General features: G+C 44.3%; 1 protein-coding gene across 1 annotated transcript; it reads left to right on the top strand.

Annotated features, from left to right (window-relative positions):
- Positions 1-16,427: 16,427 nt before the first annotated feature.
- LOC121972453 (serine/arginine repetitive matrix protein 1-like) lies at positions 16,428-18,146 on the top strand. Its single transcript, XM_042524122.1, has 2 exons — positions 16,428-17,307; positions 17,458-18,146. Exons 1-2 carry the CDS (start codon positions 16,428-16,430, stop codon positions 18,144-18,146), a joined length of 1,569 nt encoding a protein of 522 aa, XP_042380056.1.
- The last annotated feature ends 638 nt before the right edge of the window (positions 18,147-18,784 follow it).

The raw sequence follows: 18,784 nt of genomic DNA, 5'->3' as shown, positions 1-18,784 counted from the left end.
GAGTTGTACGTTCCGACCTGTACGCCAAGTCTGTATCCCGACCTGCATCTGTCTGATGTTATCCATGGTTTGTACGTTCCGACCTGCACGCCCCGGTCTGTATGTCGACCTGCCTCTGTGGTTATCCATGGGTTGTCCGTTCCGACCTGTACGCCCAGGTCTGTCTTTCGACCTGCTTCTACTTGTTATCCATGGCTTGTCCGTTCCGACCTGCACGCACAGGTCTGTATCCCGACCAGCATCTACTTGTTATCCATGGCTTGTACGTTCCGACCTGTACGCTCAGGTCTGTCTTTCGACCTGCTTCTACTTGTTGTCCATGGCTTGCCCATTCTGACCTGCACGCCCAGGTCTGTTTCCCGACCTGCCTCTCTATTGTTATCCATGGCTTATACGTCCCGACCTATACGCCCGGTCTGTTTCCCGACCTGCCTCTCTATTGTTATCCATGGCTTATACGTCCCGACCTGTACGCTCGGTCTGTTTTCCGACCTACCTCTCTATTGTTATCCATGGCTTGTACGTGCCGACATGCACGCCCGATCTGTTTCCCGACCTACCTCTCTATTGTTATCCATGGATTGTACGTCCCGACCTGTACGCCCGGTCTGTTTCCCGACCTGCCTCTCTATTGTTATACATGGCTTGTACGTCCCGACCAATACGCACGGTCTGTTTCCCGACCTGCCTCTTTATAGTTATCCATGGCTTGTACGTCTCAACCTGTACGCCCAGTCTGTTTCCCGACCTGCCTCTCTATTTCGTCTGAGGTCTTTCCTTCTGCGCTTTTATCTGGCCTGTGGACCCACTCCTCAACTATACTTGGTCTGCGGGTCCAGCTCTCAATTGTACTCGGCCTGTGGGTTCAATTCTCAACTGTACCTAGCCCGTGGGCCCAATTCTTGATTGCTATCGAGGCTGGCTATCGTCCGACTTGCCTCGTTAGCTGAGACTTTAACCCTGACCACACAAACTTGACTTCGGACCACCACGTAAGCTTGACTTCTGACCAGCCACGGAGGCTGGACTTCTGGCTTCCCTGACCTTCACGTAAGCTTGTCTTCTGACCACTCTGACCTCCACGTAAGCCTGACTTCTGACCATCCTGACCTCCACGTAAGCTTGACTTCTGACCATCCTGACCTCCAAATAAGCTTGACTTCTGACCATCTTGTGGCCTTGACTTCTAACTGTTAGTTAGAGCCTAGAGCCAATCATTTGATGATTGTATTATGGACTTGTTGTATCATATTCTTAAATAAATAAAGGCATTTGATTTGGTTATTATACTTACTTGTATTGGTGCCAAATAAACTAAGTATAATAGCGTCCTTGAGTAGAAGGTTCTTACCTATATCAATCGATTGGTTGAATCGATAGTGAGATGATATAAGGAACACTACTCTTAATCATTCCTAGTTGAGTATTATCATTCAAGGACAATGCTAATACAATAAGGCTAGCATGTAGGTCAACTCGATGACTTGATCTCTCAAGTCATGAATATGGAGATATCAAGTTGACACATGGGTATGCATTGGAGAATGTATACTGAATGATCCACCATGAGAAAGTATCATGGATCTTTATACGAGTGTCATATACTTTCTCATGTGGCTATTAGTATGACTATTAGTCCTTAGACCTGAAGTCACCATAGTATCCTACATAAGGAGTTATGTACTTTGATTTCGTCAAACGTCACCCGTAATTGGGTGGACTATAAAGGCGATTACTGGTTATGTAACAAATTATGCAGAGGGATGTGAGTGATGTAGATGGGATCTATCCCTCCTATATGACGGGAGAGACATCGATATTCTTGATAGAGTGAGACCACGATGTGCATGGTCATGCTCAAATGAGTCAATATGAGATATTGAGCTCATTTGATTGAGTGAGTCTATTTGGAGTTCAAGATTTAGATTGATTAGAGAATGACACGGTCTATGCCTCTCATTGATCAATCTAGATGTTTAGGATAAAAGGACACTTGTCATATATTGTGAGGAGCCACAATTAGTAGTCACAATGTGATGTTGGATCTCAACATTCTTGTAACTTGGGTAGTAATGATGTATTGCTAGATATCGCTCATTACTTATGGTCCTAAATGGGTTTAGGGGCATTGTCAACGTTACAAGAACCTATTGGGTCACACACAAAGAACAAGTGGATGGAGATTAGGTTCATATGATGAACCAAGAGGATTAGATTCATGTGATGAATCAAATTGGATTAAGAGTAATCCTAATTGGGCTAATTGAGTTGGACTCAAGTTCATTCATGTGTTCAATGAGTTTAATTTAGATTATGACTCATTGAATCAATTTAATTAAATAAATTAGATTCATTATATTAAATTGACTTGAATTAAATGGTTGGATTAGATCACCCATGAGAGAGATTAAGTCAAGTTTGACTTGACTTGAGAGGAAGAGGAAGAGTCAAGTTTGACTTGACTATTTGCCACATCATTAGTGACTTGGCATTAGGAGGACTAATGATAATGTACCACATCATCAAAGTGTGTCACCTCATGGAGGTTACAAATTTATTCTCTTTAATAGTCACATTTAATGAGAATGGGGGTTACCTTTTTGGTTTTGAATGAGAATGAATTTTTCATTCACTCACATTCATATCATCTTCTTCCTCAAGCTCTCTTTTTGCTCCTTCTCTTCTCTTGGTCGTGGGTTTCAAGCAAGGGAGAAGAAAGGAGAGTGAGTATAATCCAAAAAGAAAGGTTAGTGAAAGTCACATAGAGTTTTTTTAGAGGAGTGTGTCTCTTCTTTTCCTTTCTTCTTCTTCCAATCCCATCCGAGAGCATCAAGAAGTGCTAGCACACTTGTGGTGTTCTCTTCTCCATCCTTGTGTGTTAGAGAACACATCTTGTTCGTGTGGATACTTCTAGAGGATTGTCTACGTTGACAATCTTGAGATCCGGCACTTCCTTGGAGGACGGGATTCGAAAAGGGCACGCATCAAGGGTAATTTTCTAAACATATAGATCTAAGAGTAGATCTAGTTAGTAAACTCGTACATGTAAAATTTTGTTCTATACTCTTCGCACGGATCCGTTGGCTAGGGAGTTTCGGGGTTTCCGCGACGCGAAAAATCGATTTTCGCAGCCCCTAACCCCGCAAGAGGATTTGCTCCGCGATTGTGCTCGAAATCGCTAATCGGGATCGCCGGAAAAAATTTACTCATAAAATTGTAAAAATTATGAAAAATTACAGAAAATTATGAAAAATATATAATTTAGAATTATATATTATTTTTGTGATAGTCATGGCCCAAAAAGACCCAATATGATTGGATTTGTGTTGTAATTTATAATACGGCATGCGTGCCGTCATGTGTTTGTGTGTGCTGTATTTGATACACGACCTGCGCGTCATGCCTCCCTATTTATATTCTGATTGTAAATTAGATTTAGACTCGAATGTAACTCGAGTTTCAAAATTGTAATGTAAATTTTGAAGCGGTGGAAGATCCACTCGAGACGGAGTTACGAGGAGGCGCGAGCAACACGAGGTGGTCAAAGGAAGGAGCTTGAGAAGCTGTTGACCTTAGGTTGACCATCCGATCTTCTCATTGGCTTGAGAAGATCGTAGTAAGGCCATGACATAATCACAAAATTTAGTTAATTACTTGTGTATGTGATGCATGTTTAATTAAGTAATTAATTAGTGCCTAACGATTAAGATTAGATCTAAATCGTGCACAAGATGCACCTTTACGATTAGATTAGATCTACATCGTGTATAAGATGCACCCTATCGATTAGATTAGATCTATATCGAGTATATGATACAACATCGGCGTTTAGATTAGATCTAAATCACGTCAACACTAATGTTTATCGTGCCGTGATACCTATCACTACCTCGATCACGTGTTGTTGAATCTGCCAAAGCAGAGCAACACATATTATCTTGGTAGGGTACGGAGGGACAATCTTGGTCCCGCCTATCAACGCATGGGTGAGTACAACTCAAATAGATTGAGTAACTAGTTAACTCGGTTGGATCGAGTAAACTATAGGCATTCTTCCAACGGTTGGAAAGGTAGGACAAAATCACGTTTATATTAATTCTCGGGCGTATTAGCCAAAGCTAACTCGAGTTTTAATATCAATGCGGATCTTGATCCTATAAACAAGAGTTGGATAGAGATGTAATTGATAATCGTTACCTACCGATCATACTAAATCTTGGGCGTATTAGCCAAAGCTAACTCAAGGGTTAGTATGATGTGGATCTTGTCCCACATGAATTATAGAATTCAGTGGGAGCATCATTTAGTTGAAGGCCTAATTAAATGATTTAAAATAATATGATTTTTATTTCTGCATTTATTTATGTTGTAGAATTTCCATGATGTCAAACACGAACAACTTCTCTCTGCGTTCTGTCCTTAAGAAGGACAAGCTCAACGGAACAAATTTCCTGGACTGGTACAGGAACCTGAGAATAGTTCTCACCTGGAGCAGCCCATTCCGGAGGCTCCTCCTGCCACTGCCACGTGAGTAGACCGAGATGCTTACAAGAAGCATCAAGATGACGCATTAGATGTGTCATGTCTTATGCTCGCGACCATGAACTCTGAACTTCAGAAGCAACATGAGTTGATGGGCGCTTACGATATGGTTGAACATCTTTGTCACCTATATCAAGGACAAGCAAGACATTGGAAGAGGAACTCCAAAGAATACCTGGAAGATTTTAAGAAGAAGAGAAATAAGATTTCTACTTCAGGTATACATATTATAGAAGTCAACCTCTCTATTTCTTTATCGTGGGTATTAGATACCGGATGTGCTTCGTACATTTGTACTATTGTACAAGCGCTGAGATATAGCAGGGCATTGACGAAGGGTGAGGTAGACCTACGAGTAGGCAATGGAGCACGGGTTGCTGCTATTACTGTAGGAACTTACTATCTATCTCTACCCTCTGGGCTTGTACTAGAATTAGATGATTGTTGTTATGTGTCTGCCTTGACTAAGAACATAATTTCAATTTCTTGTTTGGACAAGAAAGGATTTTTGTTTACAATAAAGAACAAATGTTGTTCCGTCTATTTAAACGATATGTTCTATTGTAGTGCACTTCTGATGAACGGATTCTATATTCTAGACCTTGAGAGTCCTATCTATAACATAAATACCAAGAAGTTCAAATCAAATGACATGAACCATACCTACCTCTGGCACTGTCGCTTAGGTCATATAAATGACAAGCGCTTATCCCAGCTCCATAAGGATGGTTTGCTGGACTCATTTGATTTTGAATCTTATGAGACGTGCGAGTCATGCCTACTAGGCAAGATGACCAAGACTCCCTTTAGTGGGCACAACAAAAGAGCGACAGATTTGTTAGGACTCATACATAGAGATGTATGTGGCCCTTTCAATGTCGTTGTTAGAGACGATTATAGGTACTTCATCACATTTACTGATAACTTCAGTAGATATGGTTATGTTTACTTGATGACACATAAGTCAGAATCCTTTGAAAAGTTCAAAGAATTCAAGAATGAAGTACAGAACCAGCTTGGCAAGAGTATTAAGGTACTTCGATCAGATCAAGGTGGAGAATACCTTAGCCATAAGTTTCGTGACTACCTAGCTGAGTGTGGGATTCTATCCCAACTCACTCCTCCTGGAACACCACAGTGGAATGGTGTATCCGAAAGGAGGAATCGTACCCTATTAGATATGGTACGATCTATGATGAGTCACATTGATCTTCCTACATATCTTTGGGGTTATGCTCTAGACACGACAGCTTTTATACTCAACCGAGTTCCATCTAAGGCTGTGATAAAGACATCATATATGATATGGACTGGGAGAGATGCATAGGTGTCTTTCATGAGGATTTGGGGTTGTGAGGCTTACGTTAGACGTCAAGTCTCAGACAAATTAGGATCCAAATCCGACAAGTGCTACTTTATTGGATATCCCAAGGAAACTAAGGGATATTACTTCTACATTCCCAGTCAGCACAAGATAGTTGTGGCAAAGACTGGAGTCTTTCTAGAAAGAGACTTTGTTTCTAGAAAAACTAGTGGGAGTACATTCGATTTTGAAGAAGTTCGAGATGCGGATCCTAGCACTGAAGCCTCGATGAAAGTTGAACCGGAACCACAAAGTGTTGTGGATGATGTTGTTCCACAAAGAGTTGAGGAACAACAACCAGTTCAAGTAGACCTACCTCTTCGCAGGTCTGATAGGGTACGTCGTCAGCCTGAGAGATACTCATTTCTCTTGTCTGCCCATGATGACGTTGTGCTCATAGAGGATGAGTCTATCACCTATCAGGAAGCTGTGATGAGACCAGATTCCGAGAAATGGCTAGAGGCCATAAGATCCGAAATGGAATCCATGTACACCAACCAAGTATGGACTTTGGTTGATCCACCTGAAGGGGTAAAACCCATAGGGTGTAAGTGGGTCTTTAAGAGAAAGACTGACATGGATGGACTTATCTATAAGGGTCGCTTGGTAGCTAAAGGTTTCAAGCAGATTCATGGTATTGACTATGATGAAACCACATCTCCAGTAGCGATGTTTAAGTTCATTCGGATCATACTTGCTATTGCACCTTACCACGATTACGAGATCTGGCAGATGGATGTCAAAACCGCATTTCTGAATGGAAACCTACTCGAGGATGTGTACATGACACAACCTAAGGATTTTGTAGATCCAAAACATATTAGCAGAGTATGCAAGCTGCATAGGTCCATTTATGGACTAAAGCAAGCTTCTCGGAGCTGGAATCTTCGATTCGATGATGTAATCAAACAGTTTGGTTTCATCAAGAACGAAGATGAACCTTGTGTCAACAAGAAGGTTATAGGGGACATAGTTGTCTTCCTCATATTGTATGTGGATGACATACTACTCATTGGGAAAAACATCCCTTTGCTATAGTCTGTCAAGACTTGGCTAGGGACATGTTTTCTCAATGAAGGACTTAGGTGAGACATCCCGCATTTTAGGGGTACAGATCTATAGAGATAGATCTAAGAGAATGCTTGACCTAAGTCAGAGTACATACATTGATAAGGTACTCCTTCGGTTTGCCATGCAGAACTCCAAGAAGGGATTTCTGTCGATGTCACATAGCGTGAGTCTTTCGAAGACTCAGGGTCCCTCTTCTAGAGAGGAGAGAGACCGCATGGATCAGATCCCTTATGCTTCAGCCATAGGATCGATCATGTATGCCATGCTATGTACTCGACCTGATGTCTCGTATGCTTTGAGCATGACGAGCAGATACCAGTCAGATAGCGGTCAAGAATATTCTTAAGTACTTAAGAAGGACTAAAGAATATTTCTTAATATATGGAGACGATGATGAGCTAGCTGTAAAGAGTTATAGTGATGCTAGCTTCCAGACCGACCAGGATGATTATCGATCGCAGTCAGGGTTCGTGTTTAGCATAAATGGTGGTGCTGTGAGCTGGAAGAGTTCGAAGCAGGACACAGTAGCTGATTCTACGACAGAGGCCGAGGCGGTTTGGATTCGCAAGTTCATCATCGAACTTGGGGTGGTTCCCACCCTATTGAGCTCTATTGTGACAACAATGGAGATATAGCACAGGCTAAGGAACCTCGCTCACACCAGCGGACCAAACACATACTACGGCGCTTCCATCTCATTCGAGAAATTATCGACAGAGGAGATGTGAAGATTTGCAGAGTACCTACAGAGGCTAACATCGCAGATCCCTTGACCAAGGCTTTGGCACAGAGAAATTATGATGGTCACACTATGTCATTGGGGCTTAGAGCCTACACTGATTGGTACTAGTGCTAGTGGAGTATTGCTATTTAGAGTCCTAGAGTCAATCATTTGATGATTATATAATGGACTTGTTGTATCATATTCTTAAATAAATAAAGACATTTGTTTTGGTTATTATACTTATTTGTATTGGTGTCAAATAAACTAAGTATAATAGCGTTCTTGAGTAGAACGTTCTTACCTATATCAATCGATTGGTTGAATCGATAGTGAGATGATATAGGGAACACTACTCTTAATCATTTCTAGTTGAGTATTATCATTCAAGGACAATGTTAATATAATAAGGCTAGCATGTAAGTCAACTCGATGACTTGATATCACAAGTCATGGATATAGAGATATCAAGTTGACACATGGGTATGCATTGGAGAATGTATACTGAATGATCCGCCATGAGAAAAGTATCATGGATCGTTATATGAGTGTCATATACTTTTTCATGTGGCTATTAGTATGACTATTAGTCCTTAGATCTGAAATCTCTATGATTCCCTATATAAGGAGTTATGTACTTTGGTTTCGTCAAACGTCACCCGTAACTGGGTGGACTATAAAGGCGATTACTGGGTATGTAACGAATTATACAGAGGGATGTGAGTGATATAGATGAGATCTATCCCTCCTATATGACGGGAAAGACATCGATATTCATGATAGAGTGAGACCACGAAGTGCATGGCCATGCCCAAATGAGTCAATATGAGATATTGAGCTCATTTGATTGAGTGAGTCTACTTGGAGTTCAAGATTTAGATTGATTAGAGGATGATACGGTCTATGCCTCACATTGATCAATCTAGATGTCTAGGATAGAATGACACTTGTCATATATTGTGAGGAGTCACAATTAGTAGTCACAAGGTTATGTTGGATCTCAACATTCTTGTAACTTGGGTAGTAATGATGTATTGCTAGATATCGCTCATTACTTATGGTTCTAAATGGGTTTAGGGGCATTGCTAACGTTACAAGAACCTATTAGGTCACACACAAATAACAAGTGGATGGAGATTAGGTTCATATGATGAACCAAGAGAATTAAATTCATGTGATGAATCAAATTGGATTAAGAGTAATCCTAATTGGGTTAATTGAGTTGGGCTCAAGTTGATTCATGTGTTCAATGAGTCTAATTTAGATTATGACTCATTGAATCAATTTAATTAAATAAATTAAATTCATTATATTAAATTGACTTGAATTAAATGGTTGGATTAGATCAACCATGAGAGAGATTAAATCAAGTTTGACTTGACTTGAGAGGAAGAGGAAGAGTCAAGTTTGACTTGACTATTTGCTACATCATTAGTGATTTGGCATTAGGAGGACTAATGATGATGTGCCACATCATCAAAGTGTGCCACCTCATGGGGGTTACAAATCTATTCTCTTTATTGGCCACATTTAATGAGAATGAGGGTTGCCTTTTTGGGTTTGAATGAATGAATTTTTCACTCACTCACATTCACATCATCTTCTTCCTCAAGCTCTCTTTTTGCTCCTTCTCTTCTCTTGGTCGTGGGTTTCAAGCAAGGGAGAAGAAAGGAGAGTGAGTCTAATTCAAGAAGAAAGGTTAGTGAAAGTCACATAGAGTTTTTTTAGAGGAGTGTGTTCTCTTCTTTTCCTTTCTTCTTCTTCCAATCTCATCTGAGAGCATCAAGAAGTGCTAGCACACTTGTGGTGTTCTCTTCTCCATCCTTGTGTATTAGAGAACACATCTTGTTCGTGTGGATACTTCTAGAGGATTGTCTACGTTGACAATCTTGAGATCCGGCACTTCCTTGGACGAGCGGGATTCGAAAAGGGCACGCATCAAGGGTAATTTTCTAAACATATAGATCTAAGAGTATATCTAATTAGTAAACTCGTACATGTAAAATTTTGTTCTATACTCTTCGCACAGATCCGTTGGCTAGGGAGTTTCGGGGTTTCCGCGACGCGAAAAAGCAATTTTCGCGGCCCGAAAAACCCAACACTAACCACATTATCTGACTGACCCCATGAACATGTGTCGTATCACAAGTCTCCCCCTCAAGTTTAGTCGAAGGAAGCTCTAGTCCGACTGACTAGACCTCAGTCCCTTTGTAACCTGGTCTAGGTCTCGCATTCTCTGCCGACCTGTCCCCCAACTATCTTCTATAGCCTTCTGTAGAATTTCTCGTCGTCCTAGAAGATAAACGGGCTCATTTCTATGCGCATGTTGACTCCTCATCTTCCGAGCATACTCTTTTCCCATAAATGTTACACGGTTCCTCAAGCATCAACTCAAATTCCGAGAAAACCCTTCCACTTCCTCCTTCATTATAAAAGGTCTGAGCTTACCTTTATTCTCTTTACCTCACGCTATCCTGTTGTTACTAAAGCACTAAGCCTCCATGGAATCTGCAACAGACACCATCGAGCTTGCTTCCGCACTTCAACAAATTGTCCATCTGACGGAGTCATTGGTTCAAAAAGAAGAAGTCTTGCTAGAGATGATTGCGAGCAGAGATTTTCAAGTATCCCTTACTCACGAAATGGAAAACCTCTGGCTGGCCGCTAAATCCAGAGCCCGGGCTGAAATTTCTCTCAAGCTTAAAGCTTAATCGGATTTCCAGAGCCAACTTCACTATATTATTTACTTGAAGATGAAACATGAGGATGAGGTAGCTCTCCTGAAAGAGGAAGGACGGATCAAAGACGAGATGATTAGGCACCTGAAGCGCGCCATCGATCTTATTAAGGAAGATCTGACTAGAACTCGAGCTCATATGGCTAGAAAGGATCAATTCTCTGAATCCAGCGGTAATGTAAATCCATAAATAATGTACCCCTGATTAACGGAATAAAATCTGTTTCCTGAGTTCCACTCATGGTGTAGCCCCACACCCTATTGTTCGGGTATCATTATGTTTCTATAAAACACCTGCGTTTCTCTAATATTTTTAGCAAAAATAATAAAGATAACTTACTTACCACATCTTCTCTTTACCTCATAACATATGAGCCCCCGACCAGGACAATTGAGACATTTAAGTATGTGTTTGCTATTCGAGAATGTGCCTGCGAAATTTCATATTTAGCAAAAACCCTTGAAATATAGCTTACTGACCAGTCAAGCACGAGAACTTGGCTTGTTACATTTTGCTTCGGCGAGTAAAAGTAGTGTTGACCGAGAAAATCATTGCACCGACCGAGAAGGTCGTTGGGCGTGAGAGCATAGCTCACTTATAACTCGCACTGGGGCGAGAGTCTGGAACCCGACCCGAACGGTCGTTGGGCGTGAGAGCATAGCTCACTTATAACTCGTACTAGGGCGAGAGTCTGGGACCTGACTCGAACGGTCGTTGGGCGTGAGAGCATAACTCACTTATAACTCGCACTGGAGCGAGAGTCTGGGACCCGACATGGATGATCGTTGGGCGTGAGAGCATGCTCACTTATAACTCGCACTAGGGCGAGAGTCTGGGACCCGACCGGGACGGTTGTTGGGCGTGAGAGCATAGCTCACTTATAACTCGCACTGGGGCGCATTTATAACTCGCACTAGGGCGAGAGTCTGGGACCCGACCCGGACGGTTGTTGGGCGTGAGAGCATAGTTCACTTATAACTCGCACTGGGACGCACTTATAACTCGCACTAGGGCGAGAGTCTGGGACCCGACCCGGACGGTCATTGGGCGTGAGAGCATAGTTCACTTATAACTCGCACTGGGGCGAAAGTTTAGGACAACCGACCGGGAATTTTTATGAAACACCGTTCGGAAATAGATGTTGCCGACCTGGGGGTGATTTCCTGACCAAGATAGATGTTGCCGACCTGGAGGTGGTTTCCCGACCAGGGACTGTTTGAAGAGACTGCTTCGACTTCGTCTGTAGGCAAAAGATACACAGTATCAAACGTATTGCGAAGATAAAAATATTAAAATCTTACTCAGCCTGTGGAAAGGATGTCTTGTGGCCTCGCCACATTCGAATTTCTTTCCCGCCCATTTTTTTCGCCGCTTCCCAAGAAAATTGCGTGGCAGACGTTTCCGTACGCCCGTTACATTTCATGATTTCTTTATCACGTCCATCATTAATACACTTCCTAGGGGGTGACACATGTCCCACGCCTTTATTGCTTACGCCGTATTACGCCGCCGACTCCACTCCTTTTTGTACACGACCTCCGAGAAGAGCACGTCGTTCTGTGATCGGACGACTTTGGGCGCTTTACCCAAAAATATACTCGACACATCTTTTCAATATTCCCTAGGAAAACCCACTTTATAAGCCCAAAAGACAGTCCGCCGTCGTTGCCTTGAGCGTTTCGACTTCCCTCGTCTTCTCATTCCTTCGCTGTTCCTGATGTCTCAGCCCTTCCCCTTCTCGACTCCTTACGCCTAGTGCTCTCCTTCCTTTCGAGTGACCTCTTCTTCAACCTTGCTCACCTTGATAATGGTTGACGGTAAGGTCTCCTTTTGGTATTCGTGTTTCATTTCTGACATAGATGACCATTACCTGTCCGTGACTCGGTCTGACTTGAGATTTAGTGAGGCTTATGAAATCCGAGTTCCCACACCCAGCGAACACCCCGCCAACCCTCCTGAAGGCTTCATGACTATTTTTAAGGATCAGCTTTCAGGAGGCCTTCGTTTTCCTATACATCCATTCATCCTCTCACTGAGCCGCTACTTTGGTATTTGTCCCTCTCAATTTGCTCCCAACTTCTTCAAAGTTATGTGTAGCACTGTTATTCTGTGTCGCATATATCAAATTCCCTTAAGCATTCAGATATTTCACCATTTCTATTCCTTCAAACGTTCTGAACAGGGGGTATTCATAGTATAAGCTAGACCTGGATATAAATTCTTTTCTGACATGCCCTCTTCCAATAAAGGGTGGAAATCTCGTTTCTTTTTTATTAAATCACCTGAACCCCTGGTCGAGCCGACCGAATGGCGTTCTGACTTTCCTTCCAACGTCCCTGTACACCAATATCAATCTTCTTGCGACCCGCTTCAGAAAAACTTCAAGGCGTCAGCGTTCTCTTGTCTATAATACTTTTGGAAGGCTTTTTGTATTTTTTCGGGCTCAACCCAGTTCAGGCAGAAATAGGGGCTCCATTAGGTAAGACCCCGTTTTCCTTCTTATTGTTCTTCGCTAACTGAGGTAATTTTCTTTTACTTTGCAGAGGTCGCTATGCTCCGTGCCTACTCCTCAAACCTAAAACACCAATCTATTGCTGTTTTGAAAACCTTGAGTTCGGAGTTGAAACAGGGCTTGGCTTCTTCATCCCAGTCTGCTCCTTCTGCCTCATAGTCGGTCCCTTCCGCCTCACAATCTGCCCCACCTGTGCCAGCTCAGGAGGAAGCTTCCCAGGCTCTTCCCCTGGATGTCGCTCCTATGGAAGATTTTGCCACCTGGGAGCAGGCCGAGGAAGAGCGGGTCGCGTCTCCCCCGCCCGCCAAACGTCTACGGCTCCAACGCAAAAGGAAGAGGGTTATTCCAACGACTCAGGCATCTCCTCCACCTCTTCCTTTTGGTCGTCGCTCATCCGCCGCCTCTCAATCTTCAGAGACCAAGACTGTTACTCCCGACCAGGAGATGACTATAGGGCCAGAGGTTCCCATACTGTCGCCACGCACATCAGCCCCAACACTCGGTCGAGATTTATCTCTCGAACAGGCTATTTTTCCCGCTCAGGTCTTATCTCCTGGGCAGCTACCCCTTCCCATAATGGACCAGCCTGGGAGTTCTGCAACTCTATCCGCCTCCCTCCCGTTAGCTGCTCCGGCCTCCACTCCTCGAACCAGGGGGAAGATCTCCAAAAAATATGCCTTCACCGCCTCCTGGCGTCTGCCCTCCTCCACCTAGCCTGATGACGCCGAAGAAGTTGCAGAAGATGCTCCTTCTGTTGTCGGCCTGGTTCAGTTACAGGGCGAGTTAGTCACGTCCTGGAGGGTAGGCAATCGAAAATTTTGAAACAATCCGTCGTTGGAAGGGATGGACCAAGCTTCCTGCTAGATAGTCTCTGTGAGTTTTCTTTTATCAGAGCTCTTCCTCGGGAATTTCTTAAAACCCTTCCTTGTATGCTACATGCAGGCCTGTTCTGCCAGCCTAAGTGCGATTCAACATGCCGCCCACTTGCATAGGGAAAATGAAGTGTTGAAGGCTCGTCTTCAGGAGTTGGAGCTGCCGCTGACTCCCCGAGACCCACTTAACCCCACGCCCGGTGATCTTGCAGGATACCTTCGATTAATTGGGGAGTCTGCAAAATCTGCCCGGAACATCTCCCACGCGGCTTTTGAAAAGATAAACACCCTAGAGGCGTCTCTGCAGACCAGCGAGTCCAAACTGGCTTCTGAGGCGGAGAGGCGTCGTTCGCTGGTAGTTGAGTTAGAAGCGAAGGGCGCCCAGTTGACCACCATATCTTCCGATCTGAAGAGTCTGCAAGATACCCGAGAGGCTCTTCAGCAAAGTTTAACAGATGTCCAGGGTCAGCTGGCTTCTAGTGCCAATCGGGAGAAGGTCATTCAGAGTCGCTAGGAGGCCAGCCAAGTAACCCTCCAATCAACGCAGGCCGACCTTTTGAAAGCTCAAGAGAATGCTTCCCAAAGTCAAAAAGATTTAACTTTGGCCCTAACTGATGCGGAGAAGGCCCGGGCAGAGCTGGCCGATTATCAGGCGGGTGAAGCTGATCGTTTAAGAGCATACAGGCGATCTTACGTCACATCTCCTTTCTTCCTGAGGAAGGTCGGAAGCTTGATGAACCTTATGCTCTGTTGTGGCGCGGCTAGCGGAGCTCGTCAAATGTTTAAGCAAGATCTACTTCGCTCCGCCCCTTCAGAAGACTTCTTGGATACTGCCCGCCTGGTGAACGTGCTTCCGGCTGGGTCATTTCCTTCCTTTAAAGATGATGACGACTTATTTCTCCTCCCTGAGCCTCCTGCTGATACTGAACCTTGATGTGACACTATATGCTTGAACTTCAATGTAAAAATGAAACTGCCAAACTTTTGCTCAAACTATTTACTTTATAATTTCGAATTTTCCTTTGTCTTGGACTATTTAACCCTCTTATGACATGTTAACCTTCTTATGATCTTATGATATGACATGTCTGCTTATTTTCAATCTTTTCTTAGCTCATTAGCTTCTTACCAGTTGTTCTGTATGTTTCCCGACCGATATGAACCATGATAATATGAAGGTGTACTTCGACTATCTAGTTCAAGTTTTATCTAGCCCCGGTCAGAATTCTCTTTTTTACCCCGACCTGCTTTCCTGGCCTTTCTCTGCTGACCGCTCAACTTGTCTTAGCAAATCACCCTGGTCTGCCTTTATATCTCGCCCTGTTTAACTTGTCTTCTTCTGTTGACCGACATGTCTCAGCCAGACACCCCGGTCTGCTCTTTCCACCGTAATCCAGGTCAGGACGACTCCAGAGCGGGAAATCGAGGATCAAGAACAGACCGGGAATCATAGAACACTTTTAGACGGTTGCGTCTTTTCCCGAAATATATCTCCTCGTACTTCGTGTCAATACTTTTCCAGATATACCCTTAAGCGTTTCTTTCAAAGAAGATCCATCGGCCCTCTTCGCTCCCGCCAATTGTTGTGGACCGGTGGATGATAACTGACTAAAATACCCCTCCACCCAGCGGCTATAAATAATCTCCTCTCCCTTTTGCCTACAGATTTTTTTCGTCTTCTTCTTCTTCCCGCTTGAATCTCTTACTACTCCCGAATCCCTGTTTTTGCATCGGTAGCTTCCCGCTTGATCTCTTCTCCTTCTGTTTCTTTTCTCATGGCGTCCTCCTCTTTTCTGTCTTCTCTAGCGGCGATGTACTATCCTGGCTCATCCACTTTCGACGAACTGGATCGAGATGACCTGCGATATACTTATGGAGTCGGGGATAACACACATGTGATCATCCCCACCGAAATACACCAATTTTTTGCTCCTCCCGAGGGATATTGCACCTTCTTTAAAGAACAATTCATGGTTGGCCTTCGTATTCCGCTTCACCCCTTCTTTTCTGACGTATGCCGCCACTTCAAAATTTCCTTGGGAGAACTGACACCGAATTCTATAAGGATCCTCTGTGGATTTGTAGTGCTCTGCGACATATGCGAGCTTTCCTGGTCTGCCCCTTTATTCCACTGCTTTTTCACCCTTCGGCACTAGGAAGAAGGCACATTCCGATTACAACCTCGTCTTCAAACTGCTTTTTTCTCACCTCTGCAACCTTCTGAGCTGACCTGGAGGAGCAAGTTTTTCTTCATTCGGTTTCCCCATGAAGTAGAGTGGCCTTTGCAATGGCAATCGTCACTTCCCCCGAGCCCGCCATTGGGGGATTTTAACCTTGATACATCCTATATAGAGGCTTCCTCTCGCTTGGTCGGATGGCAGCTGAACTTGATGTGTTTATTATCTGAGGAATTGCTATCTTATTTTCGCCTGAGCTATCTTACTCCTGAAACGTCTCATTCCCTTGGTAAACTTCTCTTTTAGTTCTCTTCTAACTTCATGCATTTTATTTTTCTCACTATAGCTGACCTCCTACTTTATCTTGTACAGTTGAGATCCTAACTCATGCTTCAGAAGTTCAACCTCTTCCTATAAGTTATATGGAGATAATGAGGCGCGGTCGAGTTATTTTAGAAAGAAGATCGCTCCTCTACTCGTCTTCGACCTCTATCGGTGCGGCTTCCCCTGCAAATCCTCGACCTCTTCTTCCTCGCAGAGTCTCCTCTACTGTTCGACCTGCCTCCTTTGCTCGCCCCACTCGTCCCCGGTCTGCACCTTCATCCCGGACTGTCGCCCCTATTCGTCCACGGGCCCCGCCTACTGCTCAGCCCTTCACCCCGACGCCCCTTCAGTCAATTGATCCTTTCCGACCGACCTCTAGCCCTGGTCGCGGTCGCGGTCGCAGATCGGCCAACGTCCCCTATGTCAGCCCTGCCTTCAGAGAAGCTTCTCAGGCAGCTCGTCAGGCCCGTTCTGTGAATGACCGCTCGGGCCAAGATGCCCCTTCTTCTTCTCGACGCAGGGTTCGGCTATCTTCAGAAGATTTTGACTCGGACGATCAGCCCTTGGCTCAGAGACTTCGCCGTAGAGCCCCCGATCCCAGCCAAGATTCGAGCCCTTCTGCTGTTCCTCCTCCTCCGCCTCCTGTTACAACCCCGACCCCTGCCCCGGGCCAGGCAGATGCTTCCCCTGCTCCGCCTGAGGTTCAGGTCGAGCCTCCGTTAGCTCAACCTTCCACTTCGCAACAACATCAGAGCACTGAGGCTGGCCCCTCGCATCGCTCTTCACCAGCCACTTCACCTCCAGAACCTTCTCAGGTGCCTCCCGCAGCTCCTTCTGGGTCAGCTGCTGGACCTTCTCAACCACCACTACCTGTTCCTCTCTATTATTGCACCACTGCTCCTTCTGAGGCTGATTTACAATCGCGGCAAGATGTTCCCACCAGCTCCTTGACAATGAAAGGTCGTCTGGCCACTTTGTGGGAAGAAAGTATACATTAAATGAAACTCCTGCCGCCCCCTGCCCAGATAGATAGATTTTCTGAGCTGTATATCAAGGTAAGCTTTCGCGATTGATTACCACAGCTATTATCCTTCCCATTCTTATCAGATGTTTCCTTTATGTCCTATGCCTGTGCAGAGTCTCTGATGATAAACCAGTCCTTCCAGGTTGTTCATCATCAAAATAAGATGCTGCAAGATATGATAACAGAATTGGAGCTTCAATTAAAGGACCCTGCGCAGGCTAGTCATGCCCTGAGAGCCGAAATAAAGGATCTGACCAAAAAGAAGAATCATCTGGAAGTATCCTTGGCTCATACTAACCATAAGCTTAAGGGTCTTCAAGAAGAAAAAAGTCAGGTCGACACCGTGCACCAGCAACGTATAGACCAACAGACTTTGGAGCATCAGCGAGCTATTGATCAATTGACCCAGAAGCTGTGTGCTGCCGAAACTTTAGCACAGGAGCAGGACAAGAAACTAAAATCCCAGGCGGCCCACTTAAAGTCTCAAGCGGCAGCGCTTCTGGCAGCCCAGATTGAACTGGCTCAGGCCCGAGCTACAACTGAAGGAGTATCTACAGCTCTGACTATTTATAAGGAAGGGGAGAATAATCGCTATAAACAGAGTCGCGACCTGTACCTGCGCTCTCCAGAGTTTTATACACAAGCAGGGCAGCGTTTTTCCACGTCTGTCATCTATGGTGCGGCTGGGGCTCTGCGACAACTTTATGAACAGGGCTACTTGAAATCAGCTCCTACTGAGTTTTTAGATCATGACCGAATCCTTAAGGAGATTCCGGATAAGATTTTCGCTCCTTTCAAATGATCCTTCTTGACTACTTGTGTATAATGACTTAACAATTCCTTGTGAATTACTTCACTATTTTTCTGCTTGCATTTTAAGATTTACTTTTGCTAAAATTGCTTAGTTTGTCGAAAGAAATATCAGGATATACAATTTCCGCTTTCATATCCCCTCACCACTCTATCTGGTCTGTTTTTTCCCCGGTTTGCTACCCCGGTCTGTCAAGTAGGTGACAGCTCGGCCTACAGACCAGTCTATTCTTCTTTATATACTTCTTTAGACTCTGTAAGGTCGCAAGTAGTTAGCGCTCCATGGTCGATCTAACTTCTTGCCCTGGTCATCTTGTAAGTAATAAGCTCCGGACGATAATTTTTTGATGACTTTGTAAGGCTCATCCCACTGGAGTGCTAATTTGGCCACGTCTCTCACGGGTTTGACTCGCTTCCAGACCCGATCTTCTTCCCCAAAGAAATGAGGGACCACCTTCTTATCATAATTCTACTGCATCCTTTGTCGATATGCAAATAGCCGAGCTGCTGCTTGTTCACTGGTTTCAGTGATGAGGTCCAGCTCTGTTAACCGTCGCTCAATGTACTCTTCATCATACAGAATTCTTCTGGTTGAAGGCACCCCGATCTCCACAGGTACCATTGCTTCAC

The sequence above is a fragment of the Zingiber officinale genome, chromosome 4A (assembly GCF_018446385.1).
Source record: "Zingiber officinale cultivar Zhangliang chromosome 4A, Zo_v1.1, whole genome shotgun sequence".
In the NCBI taxonomy this organism is placed as follows: domain Eukaryota; kingdom Viridiplantae; phylum Streptophyta; class Magnoliopsida; order Zingiberales; family Zingiberaceae; genus Zingiber; species Zingiber officinale.
This window is presented reverse-complemented; position numbering and strand designations above follow the sequence as displayed.